This window comes from Pelmatolapia mariae, linkage group LG6 (genome assembly GCF_036321145.2).
Source record: "Pelmatolapia mariae isolate MD_Pm_ZW linkage group LG6, Pm_UMD_F_2, whole genome shotgun sequence".
Taxonomy (NCBI): Eukaryota; Metazoa; Chordata; class Actinopteri; order Cichliformes; family Cichlidae; genus Pelmatolapia; species Pelmatolapia mariae.
The window spans coordinates 28,469,333-28,486,382 of record NC_086232.1 but is presented as its reverse complement, the minus strand read 5'-3'; the positions used below and the strand labels follow the sequence as shown (position 1 = coordinate 28,486,382).

At 39.3% G+C, this 17,050-nt stretch overlaps 1 protein-coding gene across 2 annotated transcripts; it reads left to right on the top strand.

Moving 5' to 3' along the window:
• Positions 1-6,430: 6,430 nt before the first annotated feature.
• Positions 6,431-15,783, top strand: zgc:174863 (uncharacterized protein LOC100136852 homolog). 2 transcript variants are annotated; one of them, XM_063475352.1, is made up of 9 exons: positions 6,431-6,499; positions 10,157-10,230; positions 10,322-10,675; positions 11,049-11,375; positions 12,274-12,387; positions 13,060-13,092; positions 13,811-13,846; positions 13,966-14,013; positions 14,149-15,783. In XM_063475352.1, the coding sequence occupies exons 2-8, from the start codon at positions 10,167-10,169 to the stop codon at positions 14,010-14,012; spliced, it is 975 nt and encodes a 324-aa protein (XP_063331422.1). In that variant the 5' UTR covers positions 6,431-6,499; positions 10,157-10,166; the 3' UTR covers position 14,013; positions 14,149-15,783. The 2 variants fall into 2 exon arrangements, with proteins under 2 accessions (XP_063331422.1, XP_063331423.1); XM_063475353.1 differs by lacking the exon at positions 13,060-13,092.
• Positions 15,784-17,050: the final 1,267 nt, after the last annotated feature.

The window sequence follows — 17,050 nt, the reverse complement described above, 5'->3', positions numbered from 1 at the left end:
CTGAGGTCCAACCTGGTAGCGATGGATGGAGCAAACCATCATGCCACAGAGGTGTTCTGCCTTTCTTGGACTTTCTCTCTATGCTCTTGAGAAAAAAAATGTCAGTCCTCCATCTGTAAATACATTCATGTCTTGGGCCTTGTCAGATTGTTGCCCCTCTAGTGCGCCTGTTGATACAATTTCTCACAAAAGTGAGTACACCCCTCACATTTTTGTAAATATTTTATTATATCTTTTCATGGAACAACATTGAAGATATGACACTTTGATACAATGTAAAGTAGTCAGTTTACAGCTTGTATAACGCTGTAAATTTGATGTCACCTTAAAATAACTCAACATACGGCCATTATTGCCTAAAACCCTGGTAACAAAAGTGTGTACACCCCTAAATGAAAATGTCCAAATTGTGCCCAATTAGCCATTTCTCTCCCTGGTGTCATGTGACTCATTAGTGTTACAAGGTCTCAGGTGCAAATGGGGAACAGGTGTGTTAAATCTGGTGTTATTGTTCTCACACTCAGTGGCGGTCCTAGCCTGTTTGGCGCCCCGGGCGAACACGCCCTCTGGCGCCCCCCCCCCCCCCCCCCCACACACACACACACACGCACATATATGACCCTATATATGAAGAGAGAGAGAGTATGCATAGTATGCAAACGGCTACCAAACAGACATCATAATTCGTCATACAATGAGAACAGGACAATTCAACAATTGACACTGACTAATTAATATTATATTATTGTATATATTGTTTGGAGTTTAGTCTGTTACTGTTACTATTTTTACCATTTCTTCTTGGAGGAACTGTAACCCACATAATTTCCTTAGGGATTAATAAAGTATTCTGATTCTTAATGTTTTAGGATACATGACCAGCCATTATCCAATGACACATCTGCTTACCTGTAGCTTTTGCTCGCTTCTCCTTGTAGGAGCCATAATTAAATGTATTGAATTTTAATGATCACTGGGTTTTCATTTGTTTGGTTGCTATGGTGATGTGTAACGGGAGTCACGTGGGTGCTAGCGGTGACATTAAGAGGGCGTTGTCAGTCTGTCTTTCACTGGTTTGATTTTGACAGAGAGGAGGGCTGGGTAGCCGTAGTTTTTGTTGACCGCAGCACAACGAGTTTCCCCTTGTTGCATTAGAGCCTGTGATGTTTTAAGAGTTTGAATCGCGAGCCGATCACATTGCTCTGTAAACTTTTCAAGCGCTTTAATAAACAAGCAAGCAATTCCACCTCTCGCATTATTGCGTACAGTTGACAGCGCGTCAGGCAAATAGGCAGGCACAATCCACGGCCTCTAGCGACTGTGGAAGTCGCTAAACTCCTCCTCTTCTTTTCTCTTTTTTTAAACTTTAAAAACGGGTTGTGTGTGAGACTTTAAAGCAACAAAATATAAAATATACATTTTAAATTGTTATTGATCCCTTTACCCCTAGTCCTAAAGTGTATATTTATGTTCTTACTCTTCTTATATTTATTGTTTGTTTACTTGCACTGCTGTAACAGAAGCCTCGTCGTCTCGTCTCTCTATATACTGGACTGTATGTAGCGGAGATGACAATAAAGTTTACTTTGACTTCAGCAGCGAGCAGGCGCACCGAGGGCTCTCGCGCTCACTTTTCGCGTATAGAATTTCGAAAAAACATCGGTGCAAATTATAAGTCTGTATCATGATGTCTGCTGTTTTCGTGTTGTTGGTTTGTTTTTATTTTGTTTTATTTTGCAAGTTGGTTATTAGATGCTGCTCCAGCCAGCCAGAGAATCCCCCACCGCCCCGCCCTCTCCTCCCTGTGCCGCAAGCAGCAGGCGCACCTCGCAAACGGAGGGTGCCCTTACTCCCAGCAAATGGGAGTAAGGGCGCCCCTACTCCCGATCGGTACCTATGCCATCCCCAATATGCGCTGGCATGATGTCGGGGCAGCATGAGTACGAGCATTTTTTTTTTTTTTTTGCCGATGCCCGTGATGCCGCCCCCCACCACGATGCCGCCCTGGGCAACCGCCCGTATCGCCCGTATCTAAAACCGCTACTGCTCACACTCATACTGGTTACTGGAAGTTTAACATGGCACATCATGGCAAAGAATTCTCTGAGCATCTGAAAGAGAGATTACGTCACATAAAGATGACCTAAGCCAGTGGTTCCCAAACTTTTTTTGCTGGGCCACCCTTTGTTTTACAAGAAAAATGTTCGCGCCCCCCCCCTATGGGCTCAAAATGTGGTCATAAATATTTTGTACTTGTAAATCAGTTTTGTACTTGTAAATCAGGATTTGTATGTGTAAAAAAGATTTGTGTGTGCGTAAAAAAGATTTGTGTGTGGACTTAGCCAAAAACCCCCTGCAAGTTACACGTACGAATTTTGACCCTATTTTTCTTCCTTTCATCTGATTGGTCAATGTCATGTCAATCACAAATGTAATAATCCAATCAGAGAACAGATGGGTTTGGCTGTCGGAGGGGCACTTTTTTGAACTGCAGGTCCTTGAAGGGTAATACAGTTTGAAGCTGGAGGATCTCTATATAAATATCCGATAGCAGCTAGGTCTGCTAATTTTCAGCAGCTGTTGAAAGGATAAAGTTGTGGTATGTCAGTGGTTAGAAATACCATCATTACTTTAGGATTAGTTTAACACAAAGTCAGGGCTGACCCGGGACCATTGCTGTGAGTCACAGTGCGCAGCATAAAAGTCCTTTCACATCGGACGCAGGATGTGCTGCTAATGCTAACTGCTAACTAAAAGCAAAGGATCCAGAATTTGTTGCGCTGGCTGCTGGGCTCTGTGGGTTTTTGCAGCAGCTCTACCTGTACTAGATGCACCTGCTCCTTGTCGTTTCTCTCTGATTTTATGTCCTCTACAAGAGTTTCGGGTTTTTTTTTTTTTTTGCTAGTTCTTCAAATGTTCAATAAAAACATGTATGCTAATTCATAAGGAAGAAAGCTTTGTAATGAAGACTGTCATTTCCAAAACACTGCCCGCCCCCCGCTGTCCGCAGCGCTGTTGAAAAGGCTGTGGAAGTCCCTGTATTAAGCACGTAGACCTGTGACACAAAAATCACCAAACTCAGACGACCACAGACTGTTTTCCTTCGTGGTGATGAAGGAAAACGCTGGGTTGGCATGTAAAAGGGCATTTATTCCCTTCAAAGACCTGCAGTTCAAAAAAAGCGCCCCTGCGACAGCCAAACCCATCTGTTCTCTGATTGGATTGTTACATTTGTGATTGACATGACATTGACCAATCAGATGAAAGGAAGAAAAATAGGGTCAAAATTCGTAAGTGTAACTTGCAGGGGTTTTTTGGCTAAGTCCACACACAAATCTTTTTTACGCACACACAAATCTTTTTTACACATACAAATCTTTTTTACGCACACACAAATCTTTTTTACACATACAAATCTTTTTTACGCACACACACATCTTTTTTACACATACAAATCTTTTTTACACATACAAATCTTTTTTACACACACACAAATTCTTTTTACACATACAAATCCTGATTTACAAGTACAAAACTGATTTACAAGTACAAAATATTTATGACCACATTTTGAGCCCATACCCCCCCCCCCCCCCGCGCGTGCACGCGCGCACGCACAAACACATCCTCCAACCACACACACCCATATTTTGCTCCATTGCGGTTTATTTCACACCTCAAACATTTAGTAAACAATTAAGCAAATACAAGTAACCTGCAATAAATTACAGGTGGTAATAAAATAAACTACCAACTCTTTTACGCTCCGTCCGCACCTACACGGGTATTTTTGAATACGCAGCTGTTTCGTCCACACGTAAACGGCGTTTCGAATCACCGAGAACGGAGATTTTTTAAAACTTCTTTTTTGCGTTTACGTGTGGACCAGGAATACAGAGTTCGTCACGCAAGGTCAAAGGTATGTGCCTGTTTTCAGGTCACGCTGTGCGCACGTTATTGTTTACATGAGATGAATTGCAGAATGGCAGATAGAGACAAAAATCCTGTTAATCTGACTATCTGCAGGTTTTACAGGCTTACATAAACACACGCAGTTACTGCCCCTCTATTTAGAAAGGCAGAGGCATCACGGTGTAATTATTTTACATGTAGTTGTCTTTTTTTCTGTGTAACAATATTCAACATTGCTATCAATACATTTTTCAAAAAATGCCTCTCTGTGCAAAATGGGTTCAAAAACATAAACAACTGTGGGATACTGTTTGTCCGTGATTTGAATAGGGGGAACAAATTGTGGCAGGATGAGCCTGATATTTGTATCCCGCTGTAACTTTACTGTATAAAGAGCTAACATCTCCAAAATGCCAGGAGTAGTTAGTCATTACAACAAGTGTTTGTGAACTAAGAATCAAGAATGTGGGATACTGTTTGTCCGTGATTTGGAGAGCCCAGCGCGTGCTCCCGACGAAGGGAAAACCAATTCTGCAGGGAGACCTACCTTTGCACTTGTGCAGGTGAAACCAAAGGGAAGATATGCTTCACCAAATTTTCTAGTCTTTGGCTTAGTATGAAGTTGGTTTGGAAACATATTCAGCAATGCTTCATCTCCTGTTTTGCGTTTGTGTAGGTGCCCCGTGCTAGCAGTGTCCAGGCGTTGTTGTTTGTTTTTTTTGTTTTTTTTTTCCCTTTTCATGCCGCGCCCCCCCTGCAATGGCTCTGCGCCCCCCCTAGGGGGCGGGCCCCACACTTTGGGAAGGTCTGATCTAAGCTATAAGAATATACCCAACACCCTGAAACTGAGCTGCAGCATGGTGGCCAAGACCATACAGCAGTTTAACAGGACAGGTTCCACTCAGAACAAACCTCGCCATGGTCGACCAAAGAAGTTGAATGCACATGCTCAGTGTCATATCCAGAGGTAGTCTTTTGAAAATAGATGTATGAGTGCTGCCAGCATTGCTGCAGAGGTGTGGAGGGTCAACCTGTCAGTGCTCAGACCATACGCTGCAAACTGCATCACATGGCTGTCATCCCAGAAGGAAGCCTCTTCTAAAGATAATGCACAAGACAGCCCGCAGTTTGCTGAAAACAAGCAGACTAAGGACATGGATTACCTGTGGTCTGATGAGACCAAGATAAACTTATTTGGTTCAGATGGTATCAAGGGTGTGTTGCTGCAAACAGGTGAGGAGTACAAAGTCAAATGAGTCTTGCCTACAGTCAAGCATGGTGGTGGGACGTCATTGTTTGGGGCTGCGTGAGTGCTGCTGGCACTGGGGATCTACAGTTAACTGAGGGAACCATGAATGCCAACATGTACTGTGACATAGTGAAGTAGAGCATGATCCCCTCCCTTCAGAAACTGGGCCACAGGACAGTATTCCAACATGACATAACAACCCCAAACACATTTCCAAAAAGACCAGTGCCTTGCTAAATACTGAGGGTAAAGGTACTTGACTGGCCAAGCATGTCTCCAGACTTAAACCCTATTGAGCATCTGTGGGGCATCCTCAAATGGAAGATGGAGGAGTGCAAGGTCTCTAACATCCACCTGCACAATGATGCCATCATGAAGGAGTGGAAGAGGATTCCAGTGGCACCTTGTGACGCTCTAGTGAACTCCATGCCCAACAAAGTTAAGGCAGTGTTGGAAAATAATGGTGGCCACACAAAAATATTGACACTTTGGGCATTTGCACTTAAGAGGTGTGGAGGGTGGCCTGCAAATGGCCTGCACTTTACTCAGTCCCTAAGGACCCCAAAGCGCTTTACACTACATTCAGTCATTCACCCATTCACACACTGGCAATGGCAAGCTACATTGTAGCCACAGCTGCCCTGGGGCGCACTGACAGAGGCGAGGCTGCCGGACACTGGCGCCACCAGGCCCTCTGACCACCGCCAGTAGGCAAACATGGGGTTAGTATCTTGCCCAAGGATATTTGGCGAACCACCGACCTTCTGATTAGTGGCTGACCTGCTCTGCCACCTGAGCTACAGCCACCAAGGGTGTACTCACTTTTGTTGCCAGCAGTTTAGACATTAATGGCTGTATGTTGAGGTATTTTAAGCTGACATCAAAGTTACTCAAAAAAATGTAAGGGGTGCACTCACTTCTGTGAGATAATGTAATTTCATTAACTGACCAGAACAATATCTCAGATGTTTAACTAACTTGATGCTATACTCTAAATAAAAAGTGTTCTGTAATTATCCTTTTCATCTAGACCTATAGAAAAAAGATTACTAAAAAAGCTTTCATTTTGCTAAAATGCCCAAATTCGAACATTTTTCTGTGGATTGAAGCTAATCCAGTGCTAATGCCTCCTGTTAACGTTGCTGACAATACATTAGAATTCTTTATTTAACAAAATAAATGTCTGCTTCTTGTAAAAGAAGAGGCGACGGAAAGCCAGTGGGTTGTCCTTTTTTTCTGACTCAGAATGAAAGTGAAAGTTAAAAACCTCCTCGGTCAGTTAAGGCTGTACGACCCAGTCCAGGGATCAGATCTTCGCGGTGAAGAGGAGCGTGTAATGTAAGTTGAACATGATCGATCATTTGCGGTCATTTATATTCGTGCCGTATAAATAGGCCTTTACGACTTATATGTATCCTCGGTGTATAACATATACAAGCAACCGAAACCTACTGGTTTGTGTATTATGCTCAGTCGACGTGGAGAAACGCGGCCGACCGAGTGATCCGCGTTCAAAAGCCATTCAAGAGCTGAGGACTGTAGGCTGCTTGTCTCTGTCTCTGACTCGGAGGTCTTGTGATAAACTCTTGTGTGAAAATCTCCTTATAATTGTATACATATAAATTATAAAACTGTTTTGTTGGTTTCGTATATGGTGTGTGGTGTGTGTGCGCGTGACCTGTTTTTTCTGAGAACAGCGACACCAGCAACAGTTTGTTGACCGTGACTTACGTCCGTGACCCTGTCCTGTGAATGTGGACCCATATACATATATAAGTGTGTGTGTGAGGGAGAGAGAGAGAGAGAGAGAGAATGTGTACAGGTAACGTGTTCAAAGTTCAAGTTCAAAGTTCCAGTTTGGAAGGATTATCCGCTGGTTGATTGTCGCTGTTCTCAGGTCACATTCAAATTCTCTATGCAAACAAACTGGCGTCTGTCTCACGATAGTGCTTCTGTCTGTGCATTAGGAGTTTTTGTTGTGGATCAAGCTTAGTGTAGTACCCCTGTGAACAGCCAGAGAACAGTGTGTGTGTATTAAAAAAAACTGCAGTGTGGTTTTGAGCCAGAAGCTGCAGTCTAGTTTAATCAGCGCCTATAAACCACTAAATGCGCCTCTCATTATTCATGTAAGGGAAATGCTTCTTTTTGTGCTGTGATCATGAATCATGAAACTGTGACGGCAGTAAATACACACAGTGAGACAGACTCATAATGTGCTGACCTGGAGTGAGAGTTAGACTATACCTATGCTCTAAATATAAGTCTAAGTACATATATGTCTGTGAGAGAGAAGCAGCCCACCAGCTGCAGAATGAGGTTGTGGGTTGACAGTTGACACAAACATTGGGCTAACATTAGTGTGTGGACGTCTTGTCTCGGTCACAGGTCCAAGGAAAAAATAGTTGAATGCAATCCAAAAGCCTTGTGCTGATCATTTGTTGTTGCCTGTTGAATTTCTTCATGTCATCTCCCTGCTCTCACCCCCCACAATTTCTCTTGGTCTGTTCTGTAACTTATCTAGCTGCAAGAGGTAAAACAAGCCAAAAAGAACAGAAACAACTGGCAACGTGAGGGGCCTGAATAATAGACTGACACAGTAGTGTCAATACAGATATCGTACAAACGGGCCAAACTCTCAGGGCCGTATTGTCTGAAGGAAAGGAAAGAAAATAAGTGCACACATCAGGAGGTCGATGGGTAAAAACAATATTTCTGTATCCTGCATTCTGTGACCTCGGGCTTTGTGACATTTTGCAAACTTCATTTTGACCTGTTGTCTCAGTTGCATGAACAAGATGTGGAGAAGTAAATTAATGCTCATCTGGAGCCTGCAGATGTCTAACAGCTGCACTCAAGAAATTCTTACTCTACCGCACAGCCATCACTGCTTTTAGAATTTAAAAAAGCATTTCTGTACAAAATTGTAATGCGTTGCACTTGAATTTTGTGAAGTGTATAGATGAAGTAGATTAATCATGCATACAGGAAAAAGCAGAACATAAACAAAAACACAGGCAACCCAAGGAGCAGAGACGGCATTTGAGCTGACTCCTCTATAACTTGCAATCCATGACGCTAACACTTTGGAGGGAAGAAAACCAGAGAAAATGACACATTGATTTATATTCTTTGGCTCTTTTAGTTGTAGTGGACATAATATGTAGCAGTGTTTCAGCTGAAATAAAAAGAAAAACTAAGTGGACACTTTCTCTTTCAGTATGACTCCTCATTTATAGATCCATTAAAAAAATGCAACCCACCGAACGCGCCACAGAAAATAAATGAATGGGCATTATATCAGAATTAAATTTGCAAACCATTTAAATGCCACATTTGAAAGAGGGCGATGAAACGGCACAATAGTTGGCACAAGGGTTAAAAGTTTGAATCCATCAGGTGACTGGATCCTTTCTCTGTGGATTTGCATGTTTTCTATGCTTGTGTCGGTTCTCTCTGGGTACTCCAGCTTCCTCCAACAATTCAAAGTCATGCATGTTTGGTTAGCCCTGCAATAGATTGGTGACCTGTCCAGGATCTACCCATCTCTCATCCAGTGTCAGAAATGGATGTTAAATCTAAGATCATCTACATCCTATTTTTTTAAAGGGTCAATATAAGACTGGAGAAGTTTTTGATGCTAAAAATTTGCCTGGTAAAAGTCATGCAAAGTAAATATCAGGATCGTGGTGCACCACAGTGAAAGTCTGTAGAAAAACAAGTTGTTTTTGTATATAAAATTGCAATGTTTAGTTACAAAAACATGTGGCACTGAGCCTATTTTTCAGTAAATTCCCAGTTCCCATGGAGCCATTTATATAAAAAAAAATAAATAAATAAATAAATGTGTGCATTATAATATCCTATGCTGGAAGGAAAGTTTAGTTTTCCGTTTTTAAATTAAGATGACATACCAATCTAGCTTTCTTTTCAAAAACACATAAATGTATATGTAATATGTACATATGTACATAAATGTATGTATGTTTTTATCATTTTTGGTTTTTTTTTTTTTGTTTGTTTTAATCTGGGTAACTTAAAGTTTTAATGAGCTAGGAGTGTTTAATATAAAAAAAAAAAAAACCTGACAAATGAGCTCATTTTGCAGAAACTCCTTTTTACAAAGTGTCAGAATTTTTGGATCGATGAGTAACAGCTTGGTAATAAAATGAATTTAACTCCATTACGCCAATGTAAACACTAAGCTAGGCCCATCTTCCCAGTCATGATAAAACTGTGGACATGTCCACCTCCTGTCGCTGCGTTTGCATAACCTCTGGTGACCTTTTCTTTTTCATTCTCACAGCCAGTGTAGAGCATGGCTCCTGTGAACAAAAGTGAAAACACATGTGATACATGTGGCATAAAGAAAGAAACCAAGCATGAGCAACCACACTCAGTGGGCACAAAAACTTTATGTGGTTTTAAAGACCAGTCCTTCTGTCTTTTGCCCACTAACAAAACCTATTTAGTAACATGCCAGTGAAAATGAATGCCTTCAAACAAGCAGACTCTGGGCCCTACAGACTGTTTTTCCCTTGTTCAGTTCTATGCATTTCTCTACCGTTAAGTTCAGTCATCATTCTCTAAATGAACAATAATATTACATAGGCAGGAGAGAAACATTAACATTAATATTTATTTTTCGTTTGCAAAAATTGCATACTCCTGTTTTTGTGCAGGAATTTCCCCCAGAAATACTTTTGCTGAGTGGGATAATGAACATGTTTTCCTGTTGCTTTTCCTACAGATCAATGTTTTGCTATTTTAGTGCAGATGGTTTTTGCTTCAGTCAGGGTAGTGTAAATAGTCGTGTGCCCACCCCCCACCCCCCACACGCACCACCCCAACCTGATGGGCTGCATCTTCTCAGGACTTTGTTACACTTAAATGTGTTTTGCATCTCACCGTTTGATTCATAGAAGCAGATCCCTGTGACATAAAACAGATATACACTGATTGCCACATAATAACTGTCAATTTTAATTGTCTTTTCAGGTAAGGAAACATGGCCTCCAGTGGAATCATTGTATTCATTTTCACTGTCCTCTGCATCTGTGCAGTTAAGAGTGGTAAGTTTATTCATAATCTGAGAACTTTAAGCATGGAGTGGTGTTTTGTACTCATGTGACCTCAAATCTAATTTTGCTTTCTTTTCTACAGGATTTATAAAAGTGGAATGCAAAGCTGAAAATGTGGGACACTATGGCCAACAGTCACTGCTGGAGTGTGTCGTCAAAACATCATCAGATGTAACTGATCCAAATATTCGTGTGGTTGCTTGGAAAAAACTGACCTCTCCAGAAGACGGAGGTGATCTCGTGTTGGCTTTTCAAAGAGGGAAATTGGACCAGCCAAAGCGAGGTTACAGGTTTGCTGAACCATCATGGAACGAGAAGAACATGAATGTATCTCTGCTCATTACCAACACTGCAGTGGCAGACAATGGAGATTACAAGTGCATAGTGATTACAGACAGTGGTGATGACAGCATAGTCACTACGCTTAAAGTCCAAGGTAAAACTGAAACATTTTTATATTTTTAAATCAAGGATGTTTTTACATTTTTTAAACACCTTGTAAGCAATGAAGATTGTCTAGAGATGTGGGGACTTTCCAGGCCAATCAGATTGGTATTCCCCTTGAGCAACTTCATGCCTGTCTGCTTACTTTCAGTTTCATTGTGACAGCAGTAACATCTAGAAATACTAGTTGTACAAGTACTTGCAGCCATTTACTTAAGCAGCTTGTACTGTTTGACTTGTAACTTCTTAATGCATGTGAACTATTATGATTATCACATCTTAAGATACTTAATTGAGGTAATTTTATTTGACATCAAGGTGCAATGTTCAGCTCAGTGATTGTGCTTTCCATTTCGTCTCTGCAGCCAAATACAGTATCTCGACTGTATACTCCATCCCTGAGAAAATTGTCCCAAATAAAGGCAGTACCCTGGTCTGTGAGTCTCATGGAGGCTACCCAAAGGGAACACTTCGCTGGTTTGATGAAGAGAATCATGACTGGACAAAAAGCTCTGAAATGGAGGCGACACAGTCAGACGATGGTTTGTTTCAACTCACAAGCAGACTGTCTTTGTTGGGAGGATCCACTTTCCCAAAGTATACCTGCGCTGTGTTCAATGCCAGTGGAGGCAAAGTGGATGAGAAAACATTTGAAACCAACATACCACCATCATCACCCCTAGAATCTCCAGGTATAGTTTATGACACACTATTATGCACCACACATGATAGTTGTTATGCCTGCTGGCACCATCCTACTGCTCACAATACTGTTTAGTAATTTCAGCCAAAGTGGAATCAGAGAGAATTTAAATCTGAACCAGCCCCCCCCCCCCCCCCCCCGCCCCCCCTCCCCCCAAAAGATGTCAGAGTTACATAAATTGCATATTAAACACTTTATTGTTTGTGCATATGGGAGATTTAATGGGGGCTGAATTAGAAACCTCTAAGCACTAATGTGTGTAGGTTATATTTACATATTTTTTTAAAACATCCTGTAAATGTCAAACCATAAGAAAATAGAAGCTCCACAGAGTAATTAGCAAAAATAGAGTTTTGATTTACATTTAGATGATTTCATGGATATTTTACATTTTTTATTTTATGTATAGCAAAAATGAAAGACTGTCTGTGCTGTAGGTTTTTTAATACACTCTTCAGTAATAAACAGTTACTGCAATATGTTTCTTACCAAAAAATTCAAAACTTAAAACAGTCTGGTGAGTCCAGATTAGACTGGGCGATGCTTCGTTTGTCATGGAAAATGTAACTTAAAGATGAAATTTGAAAATGCAAACTTATTATCAGGTTTTCTTGGCAACTATCCAGCCACTCAGATCATTATCTGTAGTTCTGTCATCTGTCACACAGTTACAGCAATAATGCAAATATTACCCTCCACGTTGTTCTTGTTTACTCTCTGCTTCTGCAAGTTTAGTGTTATAACATGAAGCAAATGTTCAATTTGTACTGACACCTGTGTCTGTTAATGAGAAAGTGAATGTAAGAATGAATGAATGTAACGTGTACTCTGTGTACTTTTAAAGATGAGCTCACGTCATTTTTTTTTCAAACTTCTCATTTATTCAGGGAGTTCTGGCCTCTTGTCACCTTATACCTCTAAAGTAGTTGCTCCTTTGGTGGTTATCGGCTCACTGATCATAGGGTTGCTGTTGCTGTTGTTGTACAAAAGGCGATCTCAAAGTGAGTAATTGTTTTTTTGTTTTGTTTTTTATTAAAATGACTTGATGAACTGTGTGTGATTAAATAATAAAATATTTGTGAGTAAAGACAAATGAAACATAGAGAAATACATTTAAATATCTAAAGTCATTCATATTTGAATATTTTTAATAAGGCTACATAATTAATCAAATTTCTGCATGTGGAACTCAGAGTTATGAATAGCTGTGAATAACTGTAACTATTCTTAGTATTAAACAAAAAAAAAGATCATAATCATGCAGCCCTAATGGTGAGCAGTGCCTGTATTATCAATGTACAGCAGTGGTGCCATTAGTGTGACTAGATTCAGAAACTGATTGAAGTTTTTAATACGATATTTGAGCTCCGGCATTCTTAATGTAGTGTGAGAGTTCATCACCTGCTTCCTGTAAGCAATACAAGCTGAAAGGAAAAACCATGCAGTTTGATGCTAACGTGAAGTAGAAAAACCTGTAATGCTCAAGGCCATGTAATTCAGGATGGAAAAATACACTCCCATCATTGTTGTGCTGGTTTAAATGCGCTTTTTAAAAACCAAACAAGTTCAAAGAGCAGTCTAAAATACTTTCCATTATTAGACATCACAAGATGATGAAATACAGCAAAAGATATCTGCAGTGAAATCTCACTGCTGTGACATTTTTTTGACAGAGACTCGGAGGAACTCTACAGCACCCCTTATGGGTACGTCCATTTTTGGACATATTATTACTGCTCTTTTGTTTCTCCTTTCTAACTTGCTATAAAGGATGAACACTTGCTGTGTCTGTAGAGATTTGGAGAGGTTCTATTGATCCTTCTATCGGCTTTTTAATTTACCTGAATCTGAGAACTGCTGAGATATTAAAAAGTGCTGTTTTTTTTTTGTTTTGTTTTTTTAAAATTTATTTGTCTATAGAACTAAGTTTTCTGAATCTTTTGGTCAATTTGATAGTTTGGATATTGTTATTAGACATTATTATTGCACATTGTTATTTCAGCTGTAAATATTTGAAGGAATATTTTTGAGATAAAAATGGCTACATTCTCCACAGAAGGTTCCAACAAAACATTTAACAAAAACTTTTGGATTAAGGTTCACAAATCCACTTGAATCATGTGCTGATCATTAAACAAGGATTGTTACTGGACTGAATAGCCATCAGTTTCCTCTCACTTGTCCCACTAAACTACATTATTACACTGAGCATCCATTCCCTTCCTTTGGGATTTTTTTTATTTACTAATTATTTTTGCTTTGGTCACATTACTTCTGTGTCAGATACTTACTGATGGGTTTCCCTCTATGCTTGCATTGCATGAACTTATTTAACTTGGTTATGGTTTTATATCTATCATTAGCTGTCAAATCATTCATTGTAAAACACAGTCAAATCTTATACAGTGTTATCATTTTATCTAGGTGGTCGTGATGCAGTTCCTACAGATCTTGAGGAAGGTACGTAAATCACATCAGTCTGACTGTCTGTGTTTAACTAATAACACTTTGTGTTATTACAGCTTTAATTATCACTCTGTAAGATTTCATTCAGATTTTTATGTTAAATCTTTTGGCAGGTTATAACTCTCCTGAAGATGAATCAATCAATCAAGACCAGTCCTGAGGTAAGAAAAACTCAAAATCTCTACTTGGACTTTGCTTATGTGTTTACAGGCAGGCATGTATCACTTTATAGATAAGGGGCTAGAACATAAAATATCAAAAGTCTAAACACTCTCTCTCTCTCTCTCTCTCTGCAGGAGGCACCATGTACCAGATGAATATACTGTAATAATTTACTGCCAACACTCCCTTGTTTGCCAACTGCAGCCTTCTCTGTACTTTCCTTTTGCAAACATTTTGTATAACTAGGAATAACCTATATTACTGTGATTTAGCAGGCAAGCTGTAAGATCTTTATTCACACAAGCTCTGTATTTAAACAAGCAGGTCTTGAGCTTAAGCCAACATCCTCGCTGAATCAAGCCAAGATCAACTATAAGAGAGGGGGACGTTACAGGCCAAGGGACTTTAAAACGAGGCTCAAAATGGAACATCACCAAGATGTTTCATAAGAGTTGTTTGGTTCAGGAAATGTTTATACATAAATAATACAACTTTATTGAGTCCATGTAGAAGCTGTAGCCTTTGGCATCCAATCAGGAGCAGCATTTCTTCTCACTTCCTCTTCTCATGTTCTGTCAGGGTTGTAAGGGGAATACTAAATCATGTTTTTGGGATAGCGGCAAGTTTTTATATTCTTCTGTATGAACAGTATATATATACATGTGTGTGTCTGTGTGTGGATATGTGTTAAGTGGCTCTAACTGAGTAATCTTTTCCACTGATCCATGTAACTCAGTAATTTGTCTCAGAAGTGTAAATGTGCCAAAAGTTAGCAACAACTATTCTTACTGTTAGCAAATCCCATCAAAAATAAAAAATCACCAGTGTGCTCGTACAGTTCCAAAGTTTTCCAAGTGTAAGCTATATAAATATATTGTTTTATAAAAAATATTAATGTCACATAGACAATGAGATGAGATATGTAGGACTGTTTGGCACTGAATTGCTGAATACACTGGATGTTTGTCAGAGCAACATTTCACTGCCTTGAGTGTTGCTCTGACAAACTCTTAACTGTTATTATTTCACAAGGAACAGTTGATTTTTTTTCTAGGATTTGTTGCTATTTTTTAAGTGTTTTTGTTCAGGAGTTCGTTTTTTTGTGTGTTTTTTTTTAAATTCTCGTATCTCTTTAAGTCTCATACTCTTCTTAACTCACTGGGAACAGTTTGACGTAGGAAATTTCATATCCCTTTTCTAACCACTGGTAATTTCATGTCACATGATTAGCACCTGTCACTTGTGAGATACATGGTATGTGGTCTCTAAAAGCCAAATGCACTATATTGTTTCTATTTTTGTTTGAGCCGTGACTCTGCTTATGCAACTTTTGTCAAGTTCACTGTGAAATCAATCCACACAAACTCTGGTGGTAAAAGTTTGATTTCATTCTATTCTTCAGATAAGAGCTTGTACAAATCAGGAAGCCTCTGGTACAGTACCGAGATTAATCATTCACCAACAAGTCAATAATTTGCCATTGATTTTTTATGATGAAAAAACATGAGCTTCACAATAAAGCAATTCTAATTTAAGCTCTACTTTCAACTTTGAATCAGAAGAAACACTTACTACCAAAAATGTTAAAGGATCACCTGTAAACTTTTGTATACACTGTGTTTTTAAATCTGTGAATTTATACTCCAGTTAAGTGTAGAAAAACCTTACTCTGATCTGTTGACTACAAAGAAAGTTTAAGTTTCTTTACAGTTTGCTTTATTTGAAAGACATCTGTTCATTATTGTTTTGTAATATGATTAAAAGTTCTAAAAGGATTCTGTGTGATGACTGATATTTGGGATGATTTTTTTGCTGACACTTAGACTGTATTCACTAGTTCCTGTTCCTGTTCATGTTGCACACATCTAGATAAAATAATGTCACTTTCTTGGTCATTCCTTAAATTTCAAAAGAACATAGATACAGACCTGTGATCTAGCTTGAACCGTCAATTGTTGCCCCAGCAACAAAAACATTACCATTAACAATAACGTCTCTGGTCTCTGCTTTAAAGATAAAAGCTTCTTTCTGCTGCTTCCTGAACCACTACAGTTGGTGGCTTTGCATGTTTGACTTGGCACCATTTTTTACAGATGCTGGTCTGTAACCCTTCCATTTATCTGGACTTGGGAACAGCACCAGGCGTACACAAGCCAGCGATAGTCTGTGTGGGTGTTACAAAGATGCATTCAAGATTATCTTGTTTGCAATCGGTCTCTGTTCAGATAAGATCACGCTGGTTATGTTTTTTGTACTTCTCACATACTTTGTACGTTGTACTTTGAACATGCCTTTCTCTTTACAGTTTATGCTCTCTTTCCTGCAAATGCCCACTGAACATGCACTTCTCCTTTAATAATAATGTGTAGATTGGGAGGCAGTAGTTAAATATTTAGACATGTACTTAAGTTCATGTTTTTGTACTCAAAAAAGGTTTGTTTTGTTTTTGTTGTTTTTGTTTTTACAATTTTTTTAAAGCTTGAGTCTTGATTAAATGATCATCTGGCTGATGAATAAAAAAATTTGCTTAAAAGTGTTAAATGTCCACAATGCAAAGTAAAAGCTGATGGCTTACTAAACAAGGTGGTTTTTATTTCACTTCCCCTGCCTTGCTATAGTGTTATGTTGCATTTATAAATACTGGAAACACAAAGAGCTGCAGATAAAAGGGAAATCACTCACAGATGTACCACTGGTAAACAAACACTTTTCTGATCACGTTTTGATAAAGCACTGAACTCCAGATGGTAGCCATTTTCAGCAGTGGCATTGACAAAGATAAAGCTTCTTTTCATATAAACTACTCTTTCCTTTCTAAATGATCTTAGAATCACAATATACATGTTTGACCATGTAGAAGTCAACTTTAAAAGTCTGAAATTAATTTAAAAATGTAAAAACAACAACAGCAACAACAAACCTAACTTTAAATAAATTTTTTTTAAACAATAGTGGGTGTGTGGGGTGTAGCGCTGCAAGTAATGCAGTACTGCTTTGTTTCAGTCACATGTCCTGGATGGACTTTTTGCAGTCCTC